The 25088-nt window shown below is 46.6% G+C and overlaps 1 protein-coding gene across 1 annotated transcript in view; it reads left to right on the forward strand.

Annotated features, from left to right (window-relative positions):
* Positions 1-362: 362 nt before the first annotated feature.
* LOC126536683 (gamma-aminobutyric acid receptor alpha-like) overlaps positions 363-25088 on the forward strand; it is a 56660-nt gene continuing 31934 nt past the window's right edge. The window contains exons 1-3 of the mRNA XM_055073794.1: positions 363-1202; positions 10759-10826; positions 11746-11966. Of these exons, the coding sequence (XP_054929769.1) occupies positions 1109-1202; positions 10759-10826; positions 11746-11966 (383 nt within the window). The 5' untranslated portion in view covers positions 363-1108. The remainder of the gene's footprint in view (positions 1203-10758; positions 10827-11745; positions 11967-25088) is intronic.

Genomic DNA, 25088 nt, shown 5'->3' on the forward strand with positions numbered 1-25088 from the left:
GTAGGAGAATACATAGGAACAAATATTCTTCCTAAATTTTGTGGTTTCACGCTTTTGGCACGAAAAGGTAGCAAACAAAATGCTTCTTCTGCAGAAAAGTTCAAAAAAGGTTATGCAAATTGATCTGCGTTTAAAGTGAAAACATCAAAAGAATTAAGCGCAACATTAACCTGCAGATGGACTTTGTGAAGCCGCAGGATAATTGCCCATCCTTGATATGTATTTACAAAACTGTTCGTATGCGCTGAAAGACCTGCCGGTAAATTTAATCCTTCTTGAATTGGGATCAAAGGCAGCGCTCGGGCGGAGCGATTGCCGGCAATTCACGCAGAGGTAGAATCGTCTGCAGCAAACATCGCCCTCCTCCTTGTGTGCTAAGAAACCTCGCCAGCGATCTATGAGTAGTTAACATTATATTAATAAAGTAGCTGGCTAATTACAGCAGTTCTTATGAACAAAAAGTTTGGCTGATTCGGCTGCTGGCTTCTGCCTCGTGATCCGTTTCACTGCTCTCATAACTTTACGTTACGCACCATTGAGTCGCTTTCGACTCCTGATCACACCATGAATATAAAAACGCCTATGTTATCTGCTTGAGACAAGTATTCCTTTTATGCTCGGCTACATGCTTCTCGGTGGCCTGAAGAATACCATTTAAGCATTTCGTGCACGGTAGACCTCGTTTTCTCCTACCTTCGACTTCAACAAGTGTTAATTTACATTTCATTGAACCAGCAGCCCGCATATTCCTTACAACAATTATTATATAGATGCCGTTGTGTTTCTATTGGCCTTCTATTGCCTTTGATATAATATGTGTTGAGATGTAGTTAAATGCTTTTCATTATTTCTGCAACAGATATCATTTTTTTTTTTTGCTTCCAATGAACACTCTGGTTCAATATTGCTGTCAAGAAAACGCCATGCTTTGCTAAGCCTGGCGTTTTTACCCATCCTTTAAGCAGTTTACACTCACCCCCATTAAGGTAAACCGCATGCTGAGTATTACTTGCTCTTGCACACCTTTTCAAGGGCTTCGTGCAAGTGGTCGCGGCCAGTCCAGAGCTCGCAGGTGCACAAGAAGGTAGAGGACAGCCGAGAGTCCGACATGGCACTCACCAGTCAGCTGCTGGAAACACTTCTCGACAACTACGACAGCACCCAGAGGCCATGGCACGGAGGTACGGCGAGCTCCGACGACAGTACGTGAGAGCCCTGCCTATAAGTGTATTGACCTTCATGGCTATTCCACGTTGCAGTAATCGCAACAACAACGTTAATCACAATTGCGGCCCTTCAATGAACTGTTGCAAACATTTAGCATTCTCGCGTACTAATTGTAAGCAATATATTCCAGGTGATTAATCAGTGTCTCGCGTAAATTGCGAACTCTTTATTTAATGCAGTAATGGCTACTTTGTTAGGATATTGTCATAGTTGAGGGACAGGCCCAATTAAACGCTCTTGAAATACTTCGAATCCGAGTCACACTTAAATGACAATGGCGGCCGTAAGACAACGTAACGCCCAGAACCGTGGGGTTGTATCTTACGTCGGGGCTTGTCCGTTTAGCAGTACACAGATGGACAGACCTACTATTCCAATTTACTGAATTGCTTTTGAAGGCTTACTTCTACGTTGTTGTTTTCTGAGAACAAAAATAAAGCCTTCCAAATCAAAATAGTACGACTCCAGAACCATCTAGAACCACATGGGCCCACCGCATCTGTCCTTGGAAAAGTTACGTTTCTCGAGATCCTTTATCTGAATGTTTTTCAGCCTCACGACGAACACCTCATTTATGCACCAGTACTTAAGCTACAGTGAGAAAAGTGTTGATTAGATAGGATAAATTTATACCTGGGTAAACGAAAATTAATCAAGTCGGCGGTACGTGACATATAACACAAAAGTTGCGTAAAAGTTAACGTTCCAGATTTATTTTTATGACATGTTTATTCAATCCTCATAAGATTTGCGCTGAAAGTAACTTCAGGTTTCCTGCGTACTCTTTCTACTGCGATCTTTATTGAGTCCCCCAGCACATAGTAGCCAACCGGAGTGTTGAGTGGTTAACATCCCTCTTCATCTCATCTCTCTCTGTCTCTCTCTCTCTCTCTCTCTCTCTCTCTCTCTCTCTCTCTCTCTCTCTCTCTCTCTCTCTCTCTCTCTATCTCTCTCTCTCTCTATCTCTCTCTCACTCTCGCTCTCGCTCTTGTTCAGTCATGCCGATTTGCTTATATTCAAAGCATGCATGCGTTCCCTGTATGATGACGCGCTCTGCGCATGAAGTCATGTTCTGACTGCTCAGTATAACTTTTCTTCCTCGAACACTTCTTCATGTCGTTGTGCGTCCTTGAGAGGACCAAAAACGTGGGAGCGAGAAACCACAGGCCAGTGATTGGCTTTGGTTTTGGGGAAGCACCGTCTAACCAAATCGCGCATGCACCTCCTCGCGTTTCAGGCTTGTGTTGCAACGGGCATTCACGCGCTACGAAAAAAATACAGCACCAACTTCACGGGCTGCTCTGTATACACGACGGCGCAGTTACACGCATAAGAGTAAGAAGCACTACTGTCGTAAAGTGTAGTTTTCGAAATCTTTAGCTTTGTTTCGGTGCAATAGAAACAATTTGGAGGTATTTACTCCTGGGCAATATTCAAAGGAACTTCTTTTCCGTAATACCCTGAGCCGTTTCCCAAATCTCGGTCGCCTATGTACCTGGCACTACCTGTACTTGCGTTACCTGTAAAGCGAGTAAGAGGATCGTGATATTGAACGTTTCGTTCATCGGCCATATATGTACCCAGCACCTGGACACAGCATTCTTCTCCTTTCAGAATTGCCTCGCATTCTCTCCGGCGGGAATTCGAAACGCTAACTTGAACTGTTAATAGCGGGGACGTGCAAGAGAGCGAGAGAGAGAAAGCAAGGACAGGAAAGGCAGGGAGGTCAATCAGAAGAGCACCCGGTTTGCTGCCCTACACTGGGGGTGGGAAAGAGGAATAGAAAGAGGGAAAAGGGAGAGGGTAAGCACCGAGTGGGTGTGGGAGGGACACTATACACAGGAACACTATAAACGGTCTCTTAAGCCGGTGCACTTCAAGTATTGCACTTGTGCACAAATAGCTTTTCGTGCCAGTGACGGTTGTGGCCACGGTCCGAGTATCTTTGACTCGGTGAACGGTGTTGAGTACAGTCGGTGTAAAGTTACCTGCAGAGAGAGGCGCTGTACATCGTAGCGAGGGTAGGTACACGTTAGGTGCTCGATGGTTTCTCGCACCCACAGGAGTCGCACATGGGGCTCTCGGCCATTCCCAAACGATAGGAGTATGCGTTTGTGAACGCCACTCCCAGCCACAAGCGGCACAGCAAGGTTGTTTCACAGCGGGAAAGGCTAGATGGCAGTTGTAGCCGTAGAGTGGGGTCCAGTTTATGTAATCGGCAATTGAAGGCTTTTGAACTTCAGAGATCTTGTGACTTTTTGCGTGCAAGTAGGCGAAGTTCCCTGGCAGCATCCGACCTCGCCAAAGGCGTTGGACGCGTCTGGGTATCTTCGTGGACAGACTGGGCAGCCTTGTCAGCTAGGTTGTTGCCGACGATGCCACAATGAGCAAGACTCGCTTGAAATATAATGTTGTGCCCTCTTTCCAGAGCATGGTGGTACACTTTCCTGATGTCAGAAACTGCGGTAAGCCAGTCCATTCTATGATGCTGCTGAACAGGGTACTGTTTCTCGGACTCCTACATTACAGTCTACCAGTGTTGTCAAATGCATGCAAGACGAACCTTCGCGCTTTGGAGACCATACACGGTGAAGCCCAACGCACGTGTTTAGGGCTGCCTCGGTGCACCTCAACAGCAGCAACAATTGCCATCGCGGGAGACCATATAATCCAGACACATGTAGGTAGCTGTCGACTCTCTCAGAGCGCACGTTCGCCATCTGGTCGTATTTTGTGATTCAAAGGCAGCTCTTCACAGTATTAAGCCTGCATTACATCATAGAACTTACGAGCAGAGATGTAAACTGAATAAAACCTGGATGAAGACAGGTATCATTAAATGTAATGCAAAATGCGAATGCAAGTGTTCAGGGTAAGCCAAAGTAACACAGGCCACGAAGACGTTCGCTCAAGCTATATGACACACAGCTACGCAAACAGAACATTCCCCCAACACTTTAAATAGACGTGGCACGCATTCACTGAAAGGCTCGAAAGGGTATATTTTTTCTAGTGAGAAGCATTATGAAGAAGCTCACGCAGCATTTCTTTTTTCAAATTTTATTACCATTCAGCTGCCGATACAATGCAGACGAATATTTCTCGCAGTGATAAAAGCTTCCTTAAGGAACCTGCTGCCGAAATTGAGTTAAAACACACGACTAAATAAATTCAACGGTTCTATGTGCCAAAACAACGGTCTGATTATCAGGCATATTGTATAGTGGGAGGCCCCGAATAATCTTAGGTGACGACGAAGTGTTTTTGGACACAGAATCACTAGATCATTATTTTTTGGTATGTCGACGATACAAATTGTTAAGAAAAAGACACCTAGAACTTCCGTTCGCAAAATTAGGGTTAATATTATCACCAGAAATCATACTATCTTTCGGTGCGTCAGTTACAGGGGCCAGCCACAGGGACGTATTTGATGCCGTTTGCAGTTACATTCAGTCAACAAAACGAATAACTTTTTAACTTTTGTCTTGTATTTTGTTTGTTCTTGTACGTATTTTTTTTTTTTTTTTTTTTTTTTTTTTTAATCTCTCTTTCGTTATATTTTTTTCTCATCGAATAAGTAGCACTTCAAAAGATTAGGTGAACGTTTCAGCACGCAATTCTTGGCCAATCCCCCAGCGTGGGTATGAGCCATAACATGAGGCCATCATCATCATCATCATCACAGTTGCTGTTCTTTCTAGCTCCGGTTTATTTCTGGGAAAATCTAAAAGCATCCGCTACTGCTCGCTCCCTGCACGGTCGTGATGGAAGTGGACCAACCCGCACGTCTGCCGGCGACTGCGGCGTCAGCGGTTGCCGACTCTAGGAAGCGGATCGGTCAACAGAGAGACAGCGAGGACACCCATGTTTACTCTCTCAGCAGTGAGCATCCTTCTGATGACGACCTCCAGCTTGTGCGGAGCTGCAGAACGAAGAGAAGGAGCACCAGGACGACTTCGTCGTCAAGCCCGCAAATAGTAAAACACACGCAGAGGTTGGACACCAATACCATCACATTTGTGCCCGTGCTTCCTACCGTCAACATGAAGCTACTTAACAGGCAATCTATGTCGATGTCCCTGGAAGCCCTGGTGCCAAACGAAATATTGGGCATTCGAGTGAACATCCGAAAAAAATGTACTGGGGGTTGATGTCCAGCATGCGGATGCTATGACCACTATCCGCAGTGTAAAAGACTTTGATGGCATTTAGGTATGCTCTTACATCCCTCTGGGATCTGATGTAGTCACCGGCGTTATCTACGACGTAGAGGTGGCCATACTTAACGTCTAGCCGATTCTTACCAAGCCAGTAAATGATGAGGTCATTGTTGATGTTACTGGGCTGGGCAGTTCATGCCACGTACAGATTGCATTCAAGCGTAAATATATGCCCTCGCACGTTAAGGCGGGACACGTAATTCAGACATGCTGTGCGGCCTTTCATTCCGAAATCTCTTCAATGCCTCAAATGCATGTAACTGGGACACGTGAGCAGTGTCTGCGAGAACTAGGCAGCATGCCCCCGCTGCCCGTAGCCCCACGGTGCAGATAAATGTGGCGCGGCTATAATGAAGTGTTCGAACTGCGGTGGGTCTCATGAAGCTTCATAGAAGAATTGTCCGCATATTAAGAAGGAAATGGCCATACTGAAACAGATCGTGAGGGATCATACAGCTCATCGCGAAGCCGCCGATAAAATCAGGAAGTGAAAGTGACGTTGCCAGCGCCAACTTTCCTCAAAGAAAGCCGTTGCCTCTGCGACGTGCATGCCACTTCCTTCAACACCACCCCCTCCTGTGCCGCCCAGGCCAGGCACTGTGGAAAAAACCACGAAGAGCAAGGCCACAGAGAAGACCGCATCTGCCGAATCTTGGCCGGCCCTACCAAAACGACAGCAATCACCAACAGTATGGACAGGCATGTGGCTGTAATGCTACAATCACTAATTAATACAATCCACATGATACTGAACAAGCTGCAAACACCAGCAGCTCGAAGTACTCTGCAAATACTGGATGCACTAAATCCAGTGCTTGCTAACATCCTTTAAGCACCATGGCTCGCCCAACAGCCCCCTTCCACACTGAAGGTAAAAGTGCGTCGATCTTTCAGTGGAATTCCAGATGTTTCAGGACCCGTATAAAGACTTTCGCCGATTCGTTTTTACAAATCACTTCTCCATACTGGTCATTTGCGAACCAAATACATCAACTCCACACAGACTGTCTGGTTACGAATCTTTCGTCTCGTCCACGTGCAGTGCGAGAACCAGAGTAATCATCTACACTCGCACGTACTTTACATATGTCGTTAACGCGGTAGAGCCTCATGACGACACAAATATGTCTGCCTGCATGTCAAAAAGGAGGCTGCATCATTTACACTAATTTGAGCCTATACATATCCCCAGCGGGTCACTTTGACAGCAAAACACTTAGGAAAATATTACTAAAGACCAATCACTCCTGGGTTATCACAGGTTACTTTAACGCGTATCGCCAGCTATGGGGAAGTACTAAAGTTGACTCCAGAGGCAAGAGTCTTGCCTCCTTTGCTGTCGACCATGATATGTACTGCTTGAATGACGGCAGCCCTACATTTCTGCGAGGTACGGCCTATACTTGCTGCTTGGACTTAACTTTTGTATCACGGCGTTTAGTATCGGACGTCCAATGGCTTATGGACATAGGGACACATGGAAGTGACCATATTCCAAAATACATAAAGATTAGTGGAGTTGAGCAATGCTCCTCTACTGTCTTGCGTACAGTTGATTGGTCAAGGTTTAAGGATATGTATGACGTATGTCTGGGAGGCTTTTCACACAATATCGAAGATACAATCGCAGAAGCAATGAAAGCATTCATGTGCTCGCTTACAAGGTCGGCAAGGCGAACAGACTTGGATATAGAACTGGAGAAGCTGAGTGCGTCATGCCGACAGGCGGAGAGAAGCTATCGGCGCACGAAGCCCCTTTTCGACCTGAGGGCTTCACGACGCATACAAAAGAAAGTCCAGCATCGTATGGATAAATTGGAAGACAAGCAATGGACAGCTTTCTGTCAATCTCTTTATCCCCGAAGATCGCTCTCACATATATAGAGAATGGTTAGGTGTGTTTGCCCATGTCCGCATCAAAGGAAGCCCTTTGCTGCTCTGGCCCTCTACCAACGCCGCTCGCAGCTTGAAGTGGCTGAAGAGTTCTTTGCACGGGTTTCTAGGTCCGGGGTCATCACTACTGACGCAGCATTGAATGACATCCCTGAAGCGCGTGTACCGGAAATGAACGGGCTGTTTTCACTCGAAGAGCTCGACGCTGCGTTGGCGACCTGCAGCGGTTCCTCGTAACCAAGACCAGATGATATCACGCACGCTGCCCTGTGCCATCTTGGACATGACGCACGTGGTGATCCGCTCAACTACTGCAATGAGTCTCGGCACAACGGCGTCGTTCCTAAACAATAGAAATCGAGCCGTTTGATCCCCATTCTGAGACCTGGAAAGCCTCCGCTTGATCTATCATCATATTAGAGCTGCGTTGGAAGGAATGGAAAGAATGATCTTTCTCGTTTGAAATGGTACCTCGAGCAATTTAGCATCTATCCGGACGCCATGGCGGGCTTTCGTCGAGATTACTCGTCTATCGACAACGTCATTGACATCGTTACCTGGGTCCAAGAACAAGAAAGCCTCAAGCACCTATAAGTGGTACTTTTTCTTGATGTCAAAGGAGCATATGACAACGTCGCCCATGAGGCCATACTGAACTCACTTGAGGCTGTGGGAGTTGGAGGCCGGATGCATCAATGGATTTGGGACTATTTGACTCAAAGGTGCTTTCTTCATACAGACCAAAGAGCGCCCAACTTCAGAACATTACACGTGCTATGGTATGCCGTAGGGTGGAGTGTTGAGCCCCGTATTGTTCAACATCGTCCTGGTAGGACTTGCGGAGTACTTAGCGTGGATAGTTCATGTCTCAATATGCGCCGACGACATTCGCATCTGGGCCTCTGCGGTGACTCGCCCTCGGGTACGGGCCAGGATTCAGCGGCCGAGAACCACCACGGCGTCTTATCACCGAGAACAAAACCTTAGTGTGTCTACAGAAAAGTGCGCATTGGTTGGCTTTACGCGCAAATCTCATTGTATCCCGTTTCAATCAATGGTCAAGCTGTTTCCTATGTTATGACGCATCGCTTTCTGGGTGTAATCACTGACCGCAACCGTTCGTGGAGCCCTCACTGCGTCTATCTGAAGTGCCCATTGCTCAGGTCTTCAAATTTCTCTGCGGGAAAAACTGATGTACACCTATCCATTCTATGTTGCAGCTGTACAGGGTACTGTTTCTCGGATACCTACGTTACAGTCTACGAGTTTTGTCAAATATTTGCAAGACGAACAATCGCGTATTGGAGAGCATACAAGCTCAAGCCATACGCACGTGTTTAGGGCTGCCTCGGTGCACCTCAACAGCAGCAACAATTGCCATCGCGAAAGACCACATCATCCATACACACATAGCTGTCGACTCTCTGAGAGCGCACATTCGCCATCTGTCAAGGATTCCCAGCCATCACATAGCCTCCCTACCAGCCAAGAGACCTCAAGCGACCTTTTCAAGAGTGATTAGAGCTCATCAAAAGTGCATACCGTCATCTTATACGCACGTGGCGAAGCCGTCATCTCACCTGTAGTGCCTGTGACAGCCTCAAGTGAATTTTGCTATTCCCGGAATTACAAAGGTCAATCACCTATAGCCGGCTCTGAAGCAATTGACGCTCCTGTTACTGCACCAGACATATCATGGCCGCGTGTATATATATATATATGCGTCGCCCGCCGCCATTTGGCATGATGTTGCCGGTTGCTGTACGGTCTATTGGTGCCTATTGAAGGTTTCCGAAATGGCGTTTCATCCAGTGTGAGAACTGTGGCAAGTATACAAACACGAGCTATAGGCTGCACAAATGTACGATGTTATTGCTGCTGTATAAAGGTTCTTTCTGACAATCAAACTTCCACAGCAAACTACTCAAGCGTTTCTCTTTTATGCTTTCACAATAACATCCATCACTCGAAATGCCGAAGATGTTTTTAGCCCTGGCGCCGAACAGGGCAACGCCTCTAGCACGATAGCGAACGCTTCTCGAGCACAACGGGACAGGCTCACCAGATACAACGACATAACGAGCGCATGCTTGAACGCCAGGAGGATATACCCGCCACCGAGTCCTAAATTGAACAGGAGGCAGGCCGTCGCCTGGAGACAACTCCAGACGAACACCTTCCCTAATCTATTCCGTCTGAAACGTATCTTTCCAGATAACCACCAGGACGACACGTGCAAATTGTGCCAGGAAGGACCAGCAACCCTCAAACACATGCTGTGGGAGTGCAATGTAGTTATAGGAGGGATGGCAGTTACTCCGGAGACCCTGTCGTCGAGGTGGGCCGCCGCTCTGCGCAGCTCAGACCTCGGAATCTAGACTTGGGCAGTCCAGCAAGCCCGTGAGGCGGCGTTGAGGCAGGGCCTTGACGTTTCCCCGTGGGAGACCTGAGCCCGGGTCGCGTTAAACCTTGCCGGACGTACAAGAAAGTTGTATCCATCCATCCATGTCTGGTTGCAAGACAGAGTTTTTTGCTCACCAACTTTTATCGCCTGCCGGCAATATAATGGTCACCTCTGGTGGCAACGTCACTGCACGATCATGTGTGTAAAAGTATGGTGGTCATAAGATTGAGGCGTGAAAGGGTGTACAAGCTTGAGGTAGGAGGATGTTTTCTTCGAAGAAAAGCGGGTAAATCGGCTTGAGATAAAATACGTCTATTCTGCTACTGCTGTCCACAGATAAGGGGAAAGGGGGACGTAAATACTGATGAGAACGCAATGGGACGTGAGTGCCTAAAAATATGTATACGGTAGGCCCGTTCAAAGCCGTGAACCAGCGTTGCTCAAAGCTAGCCTTACGCCTGCGCATCTGTGCTAAACCCGCTGGCAACATAAGCATCCAACTTGTAAAAAGAGAGAAAGAAAAGTGGTTAGGCATAGGCAGGAAAGTTAAACAAATTTAGTACACGGATTAAAGCAAACTGAAAACCAGGAAGCTAAAGTGTCAGCTAGCCAGTGAAATGAGTAGATTCCACAGCGTGCTAATCAACAAATATCAATCCAAGCACTGTACTTCCAATCAGTATCGTGATAACTAAACGATTTATAGGACTATTTTTCACTGTGGTAAATTTGTGGGACTTTCTATGTAATGTCCTTTGCAATGCAGTAATACCGTTTCAGAAGCCATGATTGTGTCGCTAACATTAATTATCCATAGTTAACAATCAATTATCACCGATTCATTGCACCCGCTTGCGGTTCATAATTACAGGCCTAAAATCAATATGGTGAAGAAGGAAATGTGTCCAGAATTTGAACGTCTGTCTCCCACGTCTTTACGCCCTCAAACGTAGAAGCATTGCTTCTCATTGGGACTGCCTGTTACTTAGGAGCCCTTTCTTCTCATTCTAGTGAGGCCAACCAGTGTCACAGCCAACATGCTCATTCGAAGCATGGGGCCCATCTCGGAGCTCGACATGGTAAGTTCGCTTCTGTAATACTGCCTAATAAACACAAAAGAGATTTAAAGATTTCACAAGAGGGGATGCGTGCCACTGAGTAAGCTTTCTCTTACTTCTTCTTTTTCTTCTGTTACTTATAACAATCGCCTTTTACGTCAGCTGTTCTACGCCCACTTGTATCGCGCGTGCACATTTGGCTCTCACGAGGATTACGCTGTCTTTGGCGTCGTATCTTGAGAAACACACACACTGGGGCGTTTGTTTTGGTAGACCGCAGCGTCCCGCCCTTTGCCTTTCTCTTCGCAGCAGCGTTTGTTTGCTCGCTATGAATTTAGAGAGTTTATCAGCTCGATGTTTCTTACAGACTTCAGCTTAGCAATAAACTTGGACTCGCACGGCGATACACCCAACCTATCTGGAAAGTAGTGAATGTTACGCGCAATCAGCTCTAAAAACGTTTCTCGCCTGCAACAGCTTGAACATTCTAGCGATTTCTCTAATGCGACGGGTTTCCCAGAGAACTTCTGTAATCTATGTGAGCAAGAACGGTGAAGCTTCAGTTCGTTAAAGGTGCGTAGCTAGTAGGCTGCGCTACACCTCTTGCTCGAAATGCGCGGTAATTTGATTCCTACTTGCCGAACAGCTGTGCTCTTTATTTTTTCCGTGGGTGTCCTCACGGCCACAAAACACGCGAATTCATGATCAGTACTTACTGTAACTCCTTTAGGCTATCCCTAAAGTGGGTCCTCGCAACAAAAGCTTCGTGCAGTCAAAGAATAATTCGTCCTTGTCTGGGGCCGCATTCAATATTCTGCTGGCTCGTTCGCGTTTAATTCCAATCACCTCGTTTCTAAACACAGAATAAAACGGAAGTGAGCAGCGAAGGAAGCCTTCACTGACGCTCGCACTTCGCCCTATTATTCCATGCTCGGAGCAGGAGTACTCGATGGACTGTTACTTCCGGCAGCGTTGGACTGACCAGAGGCTCAAGTTCAACGGCACCATCAACCCCATCAGCCTGCACATCAAGATGCTGGAGCGCATCTGGAAGCCGGACACTTACTTCCACAATGGCAAGGGATCGTACCTGCACACCATCACGCAGCCAAACAAACTGCTGCGCATATATCGCAACGGTGATGTGCTCTACTCCATGAGGTAAGCCAGTCTATTTGTGTACGCGACCAGGACCCGTGGGCCGTACATCTGTTTATGTTTGCGTGCGTACGGCTGAAAGTGAGAGTGCTTGTGCTCGTCCTGCTCATTTCCTTGCGTAAATTCTTTATTAGAAAGGGGCGTGGCTGGTTAAATAATGATCTACAGTGCTGCTTGAATGGCGCGATGAGTGCGTGTTTGGCTGCTACCGTCACCATCCTGGCAATATTTAATGCAGAATTCGTTCTGCCGTAGCGTCAGCACTGCGAGAGAACTCCCGCTCAGTCTCGACTATGGCTGCGAACCGTCGAGTCACGAGTGCTTGAGTCAAGGACGCCATACAGCGAGATTCGCATGCAACCGTGAATGCTGTTAGGATTGATTTCAAGTCTAAAGGAGAAAAGTAAATTGAAAAAACTAGTACTTGTAGCTGGGCTTGCTGGCACATATTCAGCGCTCGTCTTGTCCTTGGCATTCCTCCGTGTTAAAAGTAGCGCTCCTATATATTTACAGAAAAAGAAAGCAGTTCAGACACACTAGGATGAAAAATGACCACCATTACATTCGAGTTTGCGGTGAAATGGACAATTAATTTTGAGGTATCACTTAGCCCTAGTATCAAAGTTCTTTCGACATCGTACAATTTATCACAGTGGTTCTTCCGCGGCGTACTCTAGCTCCTCTCGGTCATCTTCCTTTCTGAGATACTAAACACTGATACCTGTAGTTACATTTCTTTTACTTATTCTAGGTATTTATTTTTATTTTTTCACTGAAGTCAACGGTGAAAGAATGCTACCAAAGTAAAGCGCAATTTTATTTCCGTCTCCTCGTGTCAAAATGCAGTTAGTTGCGTCATGTCTTTTTCAACCGTCAGGTCATAACGTGTGTTTTGAGCAGTGCGTATATGAAAAACAAAGAATTCGATACTCCGCGTATAATATTATGGAGTTGACAACGATGGCCCCCGAGAAACAGCTAGCACTTGTGTTTCTTTCGTACGGCTGACGTTACAAAAGTCGCCATGGTATAGACCTGAGCGTGGTTCCTATCTTAGGTCCCAGAACTTTTCTTTTCTCTATTTCTTCCTCTCTCTCTCTCGCGCTCTCTCTCTCTCTCTCTGGCATCTTTACCTTCTGACGTTCGAATGGCATTTTTACGCCTGCTTGGATCCGGAGCACAAAGGAAAACTATTTTCAGTGTCGAGAGAACTTCGTGACGCCAGACCGACTCTCGGCTTCGTTTTTTTTTTTTTTTTTTCGCTCTTACTTTCTCTAAGATGTCGGCCGGAGAAAAAGGTAGCTGTTGAGTCGGCATTCCAGTCACGCTTGCTGCGCGAATTTCGATGGATCAGTCGGTCGAAAAGATGGAACTGTCTGGCCATGATTTACTCTCGAAGAGACGCACGGAATGAAGCTACTTGGTGGTTTTTTTTTTCTTACTTCTCTCCTCACGTTTGCTTTGAACGTTACGCTGCTGGCCACATGCTAGAAGATTGATTATTTTCAGCGCAGAAGTTATCATCACGAAGTCACGACCACGTCCTTGTAAAAAATACCTGTAGGAGGAAGCAACTTTCAACAAATACATATAGTAAGTTTTGTAACTCGCTGAATTCTACAGATTGCGCATGACAGTATTTATCGAGTAAACGGCTTTGATTAGCAGCCTGTCGAATAGATGAACCTACAGGCAAGTTCTGGTTCCTAGTTTTCACCAAGTTTCCTTCGATGGGCTTTCCAGTAGTTAGAAGGCACCATGCAGGGATATGGCCATATCTTACAGAGAACGTACAACCTGGTATTCACGCTGTGCAGATATGCTGGTAATCTCCGTTGATATTTGTACTTGATAGCGAGATTGCGAAGCTCTCTTGCAGCATCGACTCTGTATAAATCACGTTAGGTTGCTGGCATACACCACAGAACTCTAAGTGTCGTTTACACAGCCTCGACCCATCACTGAAACTTACATTACCAGCGAACCTTCTACGACGTGACGCAACACTGCTGTGTCGGCTGTAGGTAGGAGTAGCATTCACCAACTCCTACAGCTATCGTATTGGAATGGCGGATTCACCAATGTGCGCTAAGTGCAAGTGTGAAGAGACCATCGGTCACCTTCTGTGCCACTGTTCTCGCTTCGATAATCAACGCGAGACTCTCCAGTGTGCCTTAAATAGACTGGATGACAGGCCATTTACGGAAGCGAAGATCTTGGGAGCCTGGCCTCACAGTTCATTGGCCCAGAAAGCAGTTCGAGCGCTTTTTCGCTACCTGAGGGCAACAGACTTGAGTGCCCGACTGTAGACATCCTACACCTAAGTTCTCTCTCTCCCTCTTTCACTCCCCATTCCCTCCCCACGTGTAGGGTAGCAAACTGGACTCAGTCTGGTTAACCTCCCTGCCTTTCCGTCTTCCCTTCTCTCTCTCTCTCTCTCTGTACTTGATAGGCTTTAGATACGTTGTGCTGACTGTGTTTTGAGTACCAGGTTATGTTTGATATACGTGACGCTTTATTCCTTCGGTAGTTTTATTTTCATTTATTTGTTTGTTTTTACAGCAAGGCTGTTAGGGGAACATCGGCAGCGCCTTTTGTGCGACGGCGGCGGTTGGCGACGGACGCGGTCGATATCAAATGTCAATTATAGACCTGCCAGCAACGCCACCTGCATCATAACCCCGAATTTGCTTTGAAACATAGTTACTACGAGTTATAGAATAAAATCTAGCTTGCCTATGTCGCACTCGAACAGATTGAGCGGTTTATCTTAGGCAGTATTTCGTCATTTATTGCTTCTCACGTCAGGTTTCACCGGCCCTATGTTGGAAGTCAGCCAGGCGATCTAGATCCAGCTAGGTCAGCTAACAAATCTCCAAGAATTTTGTGGGTATACTGCGCCTGGGCGTCTCGAAAGGTGTGAGCACTCCATTATGCATCTTCAAAGTATAAGTTACTCAGATTGGTATACATGTGCGCCAGACTTTTTTTCTTCCTGCGTTTGTTGCTTTATTAGTTTTCCTCTTTTCTCATTTCTTATTTGCTGAAGTTTATTTTTTGCTCGTTTCTGTGATAGCCGGCCTTTTAGTGACTTAGGCTACTGCGGTGGCAATCATTAAACAAACAAGAACAACAACAAGAGCGCGCTGCCATATATACCTGTGCGCATGTGTGTGTGTGTGTGTGTGTGTTGCTCCTTAAGTTGGTGCAAGCAGTCAGCCACCAAGGGCTGTGGTAAGGGACATGAAAGGACGATGGGAGATGAAAGTAAAGAAGGGGGAAGGATGTCATATTCATGAAATCTCGATTCTTTTAATTGAGTCCTAAGTGTGCTCCAGGCGCTTTAGATGCAGTACAACTTCCTTTGACGATACTGAACGCTTTGCGCAAACAGAATGGGTTGAGCGCGGGAGAAGGCAAAGAATGGCGGTAAGTGCAGGGCAGCTAATGGTACTCGTGACCAGCGTTGCTGAGGAGTTAGAACGATTCCGGAATAATTCCACATTTTCAAACACCCGGAATGGAATGGGAGTGGGAATTGAATGGTGATAGAAAGAGAGGCCGCGATTTTTAAATGAAGTAGGAATGGGATGGGCACGTGTATTACCAGCGCTGTAGTTTCGAGCTTACACACCGCCCCTTGCGGACATCGTGCGCATTGTTTAGTCATACAGACAGAAGAAAATGCAAAGTGGGGTACAAGCAAAAGCCGCGCCAAAGAAAACAAAAATAACGGATTGGAGCCCGTCGTTATTCGTGCGTGGTTCATTTCCACAACTGTCATGCTATTACTGTTTCGTGACGACTACGAGCATGACCGACGGCGATGTTGGATTCAGGCAGGCGCGACCGCACGCCGTCCAACTATTTCTTCAAGTTGTCCCGTCAAATATCCGTGCGCATTTTATTTTATTGAAAGCGAAAATAGCAATGCTTATATGGTACAAAAATATATGCATGTTTTTTACTACAAGCGATATACAGCCAGCTTTATTTTTCTTTTTTTTTCGCGGGCGCTAAGACTAATATTAGTACCAGCCGGCTTATAAATTCCCACTAGGTTTCCAGCGGCGCGGGGGGCCTTTGACGGAGCCTGGTGACAAACTGAAGAGGAAGAAAATGTCAATGCTAATGATGCAATCTCACGGCGAGCATAAACGGTGAACACTTCGCGTTTACTGCAGAAATAGCGTACGGACGCTGCACCGGCGCGTCGCCGCGACCGCCGACACGGCCACTGGTTGCGCAACTTCTGTTCTAGGCAAAATTATGTCCGCTAGAGTGAATGGAAGCGTTTGTTTTAGTAAAAAACCGTGCCTACGGTGAAACGCTTAGCACCACCGAGATTTCCGATACAAGTTCAGCTGCAGTGCATGGCTACCCACGGCGCACAGCGAACAGGCTCGGCCGTGCACGCATCGCAGCTGGCGGCGCCGCAAATTATCAGCGTGTTTTTTTTTTTTTTTCTCCGCGTGAAATTACTGTGAGGAGAGGGTAAAGCGGCAACAACCGTAACGAAAAATTGCTGCTTGGGAGTGTCGGTCGTTCTAAAGAACCGTCAGCTAAAGATTCGAAGTAAACTGTGAATGCCCTATAGCAACGACACATCTTTCTCTATGGCAACGATATCAGTGGCGGGCGATCAGCGGCGGTGAAGCTGCCGGAGACGCCAGAGCGTAGCCGCGGCAGCTCCTCTATCGCTGAATGGCCACGTCACTGTGCCGCATGGAGATCTCGCAGGGAGATCCTCAGCGTGATAGGCAGATCTCACCGTTTGCTGCGAACTGCAAACGGCAAGTTGCTGTGTTGCTAACGGGGACGCGCCTTCGATTCCGGCCATGGACACCATAAGGGGCTCCAACGACATCAACGTCACTCTGCTTACGAAGGAACTGTCACTATTTGTGTCTGGGTTATGCAGGAATGGAACAAGCGATTGCTTATCTCAGTTCCGACGGTGTTTATAGCTTCTTTATACTCGTAAATTGTAGTTCGCTGAAACCCTGAACCGCCGTTGCTAGGCATCGTTTTCTCAACCTAAATAGGCAATTTACTGTATGCAATCCTCGCCCTTTTCGAGTTATCTTGCGTCCAGGATCTCTTACATTCACTCGGACCTTTTGAAACCGTACCGCAAGACGATCGGCGGTATACGCTTGCAGCTCCTCGTGCGTGGCTCTCGTGCGGTTTTCTGCTCAAGACACCTCCAGAGCGTTTTTCACAATTCCTCCTCAATTATCATAGCTTAATCACTACTTTCACCATTCACGGTGAGAGAAACGAAAAATAGAAATAGGCCAGCCTCGCCAAGGTTACAGTTTCGTAAAACGTACGCAATAACAACGTGCCCCTGCGGCACCGCGTACGTTTTGGAGACCTAAAGGTGCTGGCACTTTCCCACTTATACGGCGCTGAGGGCCGTTTTTCACGAGCGCCCTTTAGGCAACATTGGTTACCCATAGTGCTTGAGCGCTAAATGTTCATTTTAGGCGAGACCACAAAACCGTTATAGTTTTGAATTTACACATCTGAAGACCACGAAACCATTTTGTGTTCTAAGGTTTAAGCGCATTTAAAGATAGCAGTTTCTAGTTGCCACAAATTATTCGATTTAGCAAATGAATGCTTGATTTACAATGCAAGGATGGAGGCCAAAAATGATGTCGCAAACGGTTGCACCCTGCACGAGTCCGCGGTGATTTGGAACCTGCGCCATGTTTTTCACACACTGCCTAGCAACCAGTAAGCGCAATAACAGACGGTTACGGGGATTCACTGAAATACAAATCAAACCGGTTAAAATATGCGAGTAAATTTGAAACAAGAAACAAAGCTCCTCCTTTAAGAAATTGGTGTCTTTCACTTTTCGAAGTAGTAACATCATTTGTGACGTCGTTAAGACTTCAAAAAAAATACAATTTTGTTGCTAGGTGCGCAAACGCAAGTAAGGCAATCATAAGGAAAGCGTTTTATTCGCTGGAATCGGAGGAGTGGACTGCCTCAGCTCGGCCACTTTAGGAGTCGGGAAAGGGTGCAAGTTTCACCATTCCGACGAGTTCGTGGAAGGGGCAATAACGAAGATTTCCGCTCTTCGGAATTCAGTGGGAATGAAATGGAGGGCCCCACTCCGCAATTCAGCTCGTGTCTCGCATCGTACGCACAACAACTGGAGGTGGCGGCAAACTCACTCACGCGCGTACATAGGCGCCTTGACACAGGAGGGCGCTGTTGGTTAACAGCCAACAGGTACCGTGCTGACAAATGCACACATTGTTCGGCACTGCGCAGCGGCAGGCGCCGTATACAGATAACAATTCGCGTGGCCGGCACTGCAACGTCGCCAGAGTTAGCACAGAATAGCAGCAGCGAGGCCCAAGATGAAGCGTAAGCAGCGTTGCGCTCATTTTCATGTGACTCGCGAGGTTACTAGCAATTTAGTTGCTTGAGAGTGCACGGAAAGTTGTGACTTGTATAGTAAAATATTTTTCATAATACTAGTACTAGTTTTCATAATACTGCAAGATCCTTGCAAATCTATTATTACTTTACTTCAACACTAAAGCTGGGCTACATGGAATCTCCTTTGAATGATTTCGCATAATTCAGGCGTGATGAAGTCATTTATGAGTTCATACTTATTGAGTTTCGTTTCCATTGAAACCTTCCCTCCGCGACCGAACAGGAAATCCACTAGCGATTCTGTGTAAGACTCAGAACGTCATAACAATTGGCTTCCGAGATCGGTACTTGTGAAACATAATATTTACGTCAAAGTTAGCTTCTTTTATATTATTCAAACAGACAGATTCGCACTACTACGCATGGTGATGCAGTCTCCTAAAACGTTGCGTATAGTGGGACGCGCTTCATTCACTTTGCTGGTAGTGCGCTGTTTCTTTGTCGTGCGCAGTGTTTGTCGTCCGCTGTTTAGGCGCTGTTCTGCACCGATTTGTGTGCATTTTGTGTAAGTACTGAAGCACTTACACTGCACGTTTGAGTCATTCAGTAACGTTGAGTTTGAAATAGTTCCCTGCAACACTTGAATTTCTGTGTATCAATAATACCAACAATCGACAGCGTGATGCGCGCACCTGCAATAAATTTCTTCACAGAATATAAAATTTGCTCATTTTGTATATTTATCAAAATTTCAGTGCAGCCGATCCTTTTATACACACTGCGACCTTTGACATGATCAATAGCACCTGTTAATTAAGTGAGCATCATTCTTGGAATAATTAGAAAAACTGTTAAGCTCCTGCTGTACTCTATGAACTCCTTGTTCCGCGCAAGCTCGATGTGTTCTCGTGTTGTTTGCACAAAATGCTACACAATGCGCAAGGTTTTTTTAGCGTTATCCCACCTTTAAAGAAACGCAAAAGTCTAGTTTTCATAAAAAACGAGTTAGCTAACGCGGGCCCGTATAAAGATAACGTTAAGTAGTCAAGGAATGAAAACCCTGGTCGAAACAAATGACTTCACGCTTAGTTTAAACACGGGTGTGTGTGTGTTGATAATGGCAGCCCAGGCCAAAAAAAAGAATAAATAAATACTTCAAATCACGAACGCTACCGTCAATATATATTCGCACATATGCTCTTCGGAGCTCGCAGGTTACCCCAATCTTGAGCTATTCAAGAACACGTCTTTTCAAGAGTTACTTCTTACGAGGCACTTTCTAGTGCTGAAAAGAAAAACTGAGACACAAAGGGTAGTGAAAGCATTGTCCTTTATTTAGGCTTGAGCTAATCCCATAAGAAAGATAAGGCCTTCTATTGTGTGACGCCCGTGCACGTCTTAATGCCTGGTTCCAAGGCTTTATTCATTTTAGGCTGGGCCCTTATGCCTTCACAGTTACCTCGCTGCTTCCATAAGAGAAAAACTGCATAGCTCATACGGCGCTTTATCTGAAAGGCCATAGGTTGATTCCATCGCAGTGCCGAAAGAGAGAAAGGGAACGGCCGGGAGGGGAGATTGACCAGGTTGCGCCGCGTTTACTCTGCTCTACACTGGGGGTCGGGAAGAGGAATCGATGAGAATGAATAAATGTGATACGCCCGGGCACTTAACATCCTTACCCAGTTTTACACTCAAACGTAGTCGCAGAGCCCAGTTGTCTTCAAATAGTGCACAGTCTCAGCAGCCCAATGTCAATTACTTGGGCTAAGCAGCTTCCTTGCAATGACCTTCGCATGCCCTAGCAACACTAGTCATGTAACTGAACTAATACACAAGCTCTGCTGGCTTCCTGTGCAAATGTAGGTCGAGTCCAGTATACCAATAAGTTAGTTTCGGCTTCTGTTGTTGCCTTCTAAATTATAACCTTGGCTTCTCTAAACGCTGTGTCACGTCGTTGCGACGCGACTTTACTGTGCCGCTTGCGACTTTGAGTCGTGTTCACAAATGCCTCATATTTTCGTAGCGAACAGTGTTTGGTGCAACCGCTACTACGCGCTGTGGTGGCGCCGTAGAAGCTAAACACGTAATCAGAAGTATATGCCAATCCGGTTGATAGTCATTATGATCGTAATTGTCATACAGGCGCATAATGAACTGACTAAAATTTATCCTAGGTAACTATTCTTTCTGCATTTCGATGTTGCTTGCGAGTTTTCCATAGGGTTTGCGGGCCTGTCAGTAAATACAAATCAAACGGTACGTCATGACGCTGTACTCCTTTCTAGTTTTTTTTAATATAATGAAGGCTTTGTATGACGTTGATTTTCTTCGTATGTACTTCTTATCGTCCTGTCATTAGTTACGACCATCTGGTGTTCATAATATTGGAAACAGTTCCAGTACATGCCTCATTTTATTCATTGTAATAAATACCATGGAATAAAAAATAACAAAAAACGTGGTTGCTCAGGGGCTATAGAGTTGCGCGGCTGAGCACGAGGTCGTGGGTTCGATTCCCAGCAGCATCAATCGCATTTTGATGAGATCGAAATGAAACGCTCATGCACCGTGCATTGTGGACACGTTAAAGAACACCATGTGGACAAAATTAATCCGGTGCCCTCAACTACGGTGTCCCTCACAGTGCAGATTCGGCAGGTTAAAGCCAGCAATTTATCTTTATGTGCTACTATTGCTATTGCGGCGACACCATATAACACATCCTTTCCTGCTACTGTTCTTTTGATGAACAATCAATCCATGGACTAGCGATATCGTCCACAAGAAGTCACAGGTTCTTGGGTGTTGTGATTGACAGAGACTTGTCCTGGACTCCTCACGTGAACGTGAAAAAGCGACTGATTGCTGTATGTCATCTATTTAGGTTCTTTACAGGAAAGAACCCGGGGGTGTCCACACAATTCATGTTACAGCTGCACAGGGTGTTGTTTGTTGGGCTCCTCTGGTACAGCCTACCTGTAGTATTCAAAACCTGTAAGACCACTTTGCGTACAGTTCAGAGCATTCAAGCCCAAGCTCTGCGGATATGCATTGGATTACCACGCAGTGCGTCAACGCCTGAAACTATTGCCATTGCTCAAGATTATTCAACCATGACGCACATCGCCGTCGAGACAATGCTTACACATGTCAGGCACATTGCCCGAACGCCTTCCCACCACCTTGCTGCACTCACCTTGGAAAGACCCTGCACGTGATTTAGCGCAACTGTCAGTGCATATCGTCTCTCGCTTACATCGGGATACACACCTGTGGCAAGGTCGGTGTCTCCTCCATGGTGTTTGTGCCGAGAATTCCAGGACTTCAGAAAAAGTCAGATCTGCCACCACTTGCACTAAAACAATTGAGCTTACTCCTGTTGTACGAGAAATACGGTAGCCACGTACACATCTATACTGACGAATCGACCACATCAACCAGTTCTGCGGGTGCTGTGTTTATACTGACGAGAGAAGTAACACTGCGATTCAAGACGTCACATGTCTCGACGTCCACGGCTGCAGAACTCACGGCTCTGCGCAGTATGCTTCAATTTATTCACACAGAGGCTTCACATGGGCCGTGTTTTCCGACTCGTGACCGGATTTACACAGCATGCAGTCAATTCTCAGACGTGGAGCTCACGAACAGCTAACATATGAAATAACCAAAATTTTTCCCGACGTCAAACAGAAAGGTCACGAAATTATTTTTCAATGGCTACCTGGCCATAGCAGGATCAATGGAAATGATCAAGCAGACAAAGTTGCCTGAAGGTCACATCAAGAATAACACAGCGCTCCCGTTCCGCTTTCCAGGACAGACGCTGCAAGACAGCTTCGTCACCTGGCACGCAAGTTCTTTTTAACAGAGTGGAACACCCCAAATATAAGGCGCACCAGGTTGTACGAACTGAACCCTTCGCTACAACTCCGACCTCCAACCGGGCTTCACCGACGTGAGGCATCGCTTCTATACAGGCTGTGGTTGGGAGTGGCTTTCACTAATCATTCACTAATCATTCTAATCACTACTTTGATTAGAATGACAGGGCTGCGTGCGACGTCTGCGGCGTGGAAGAGAACACAGAACATTTATTGTGCCATTGTCATCGAATTCAATCGGGAAGACAAGCATTATCTATCGCATTGCGACGACTGGACGATCGGTTGCTGTGTGTGCAGGGGCTACTTGAAGACCGTCCCTATCGCTCGTCGGCCCAGAAAGCTATGAGGCAATTTTGTCTTTCTTGAGGGCGACTGGCCCGTGTGAACGTCCTTGACTCGCTCAGGCGCTCTACGTGCGTGCGCGAGCTCGCCGTGGCTTTCCTCCCCCTCCCCTAACTCTCTCTGTCTTATTTTTCCGTTCCCTCTTTCCCGTCTCCCAGAGTGCATTAGCCAACCAGACGCATTTCTGGTTAGCATCCCTGCCTTCTCTCTTTATTTCCTCCTCCTCTTCCTTCTTTCGATGAACAAATAGAACTTATGCGTGCCACACCGTTATGTATGGAATCTCTCTACTGCTATCTGTTATTTTTTAATATCGTTTATTTAACTCAAGATTAATACTTCGAAGCGGCGCTCCTGCTCAATAAATAGGAGCCTGCAAAACATCGCGATTGAATTTCTTTCTAAGCGAGTGATCTGCGCAATAGCTAAAAGAATTAATTAGCGCCTCTCCCCTCGGAAGAGAGCCATGTAGGCAAACAGTGCGTCATTAAACAGCGCACGGTGCGCGATTTATCATATTCGCTTCAGTATCATGAAGGTGCTAATTCTACCGATCTAGATTCTAGATGCATACTTGTCTGTGTTACAAAAGTAAGATCGATCGATACGTCCTCATTACCTTGTGAAGTAAAGATACCGATCCAGGTACCCTATCTTCTCCTTTTTCGTTTCTTGTAAGAGCTCCCAAATAAGTGAACGTCCGTGTTCTGAATTTCTCTCTGTGTATTTTAATTTTTTCCCGCCTATGACTCCCTTCTCGTTGTAAACAAACAGGAAGATAACCATAAGAAATGAGATTTCTGGCAGATATGTAACTAATACGTCTCTATTGGCAATTTTCGTCGGCTACGGAAGGGATTCCTCTGTAGAACGCTGGTTTCAGTTTTTGGTTGGTGTTTGAGGACAACGACGTTCCTGTTACTGCGGGAATGGACGTGGAATCACCGGGTCCTCCGTCCATACCTTCTACGTCGACTGCAGCCGCTCAAAGAAAGCGCTCCAGCCACCCGAGTGACGCCGAGAGTGAGAACACGCGTATAAACTCTTCGGTCAGGGACGAAAGCTCGTATGAAGGTGACTTTGTGCTCGTGACAAGGCGCAAAGCTAAGAGAAGACTACATAAGTGTTCTCTTTCAGTAAGTAAGGATACCATGATTACACGAGAGCCACCGGTTCACACTATTTTGTTTGTACCGGTGGATGCTGCTGCTAGTATCAACCGGCTTAATCGTCAAGCCACGTCTGTATCTCTAGAGGCCCTCGGCCTGGGACAAATCACACACGTGAGGATCAACGGTCGCAAGAATGTTGTCGCTATCGACGTTATGCAACGCATTGCGCTGGATGTATTGAACAAAGTCAATGTGTCGTGGGACATCAATGTACGCTCTTAAATATCAGATGGCAAGAACTCTAGCAGGTGTTGTTTACGACGTCGACATTTCCGTCAGGGAAAGTCACTTTCCGATTCTCACCAAGCTGCTGGCGCAAGGTGTTCTCATATTGCAAGCCTGTCGTCTTGGCAATTCACGATGTGTAAAACTTGTTTTCAAAGGAGACATCCTTCCATCACAAGCCAAAGTTGGTCATTTTCGACATGCAGTGCGGCCGTTTGTGCCAAGACTACTTCAGTGCCGGAACTGCTGTAAGATGGCATACGTCAGTGCTATTTGTAAAAATTCTGCCGTGTGCTCGCGATGCCTAGAGTCACACAGTACAGACGCCTGCCATGAAGAACATCTCAAGTGCCGCAGTTGTCATGATCCCTCACGATGCGTCTTCAAAGGATTACCCAAACATGAAGAAGGAGATGCAATTGTTGAAGCAAATGGCCGGCGATGGTTCCACTCACAGAGAGGCTGCTGCCAAGGTACGACGTCGGTGCTGTCGTCGCCGGAGACCTTCTAGGAAACCTGTTGCCGAAGCTAGGGATGCGCCTCTCCCGCGGACGGTCTACCCACCACCAGCACAACTGCCCAGCAATGCCAGCAAAACGCATCCTGAGAAGGACACAAGTATCGGTGGTCCAGCTCACGTGTGGCCAGCACTGCCGTCAATAACCCGGCCAGCAGAGCCGCACCATCACTCGTCCAAGGGCACTTCGGAACGAGTCTGTGGCAACAATCAAGATAAGCAGGTCATAGCCACGATAAAAGCCCTCATGAACACCTTTCGAGTGCTCCTAACTAGCATTCGCACTCCGGCTGCCGATAGTACACTTCAAATATTGGATGCTCTAAATCCGGTGCTGTCATGTCTGGAGGAGCACCATGGCTCCGCCTCTGCAGCCCTTCCGTAAAGAAGTCAAAGAATCTTCGATTTTCCAGTAGAATGCCCGAGGCCTTAAATCTCGTATTTTGGATAGTTGGTCATTTGTATTTAAGAATCAGTTTCCGATTATCGTAATTTGCGAACCATGCCTTCACAGCGCCACGCGATTATCTAGCTACGAAGCTTTCAAGTCGGCTACCTACAACGACCATAGTAACGTCGTCGT

The sequence above is a fragment of the Dermacentor andersoni genome, chromosome 4 (assembly GCF_023375885.2).
Source record: "Dermacentor andersoni chromosome 4, qqDerAnde1_hic_scaffold, whole genome shotgun sequence".
Lineage (NCBI taxonomy): Eukaryota > Metazoa > Arthropoda > Arachnida > Ixodida > Ixodidae > Dermacentor > Dermacentor andersoni.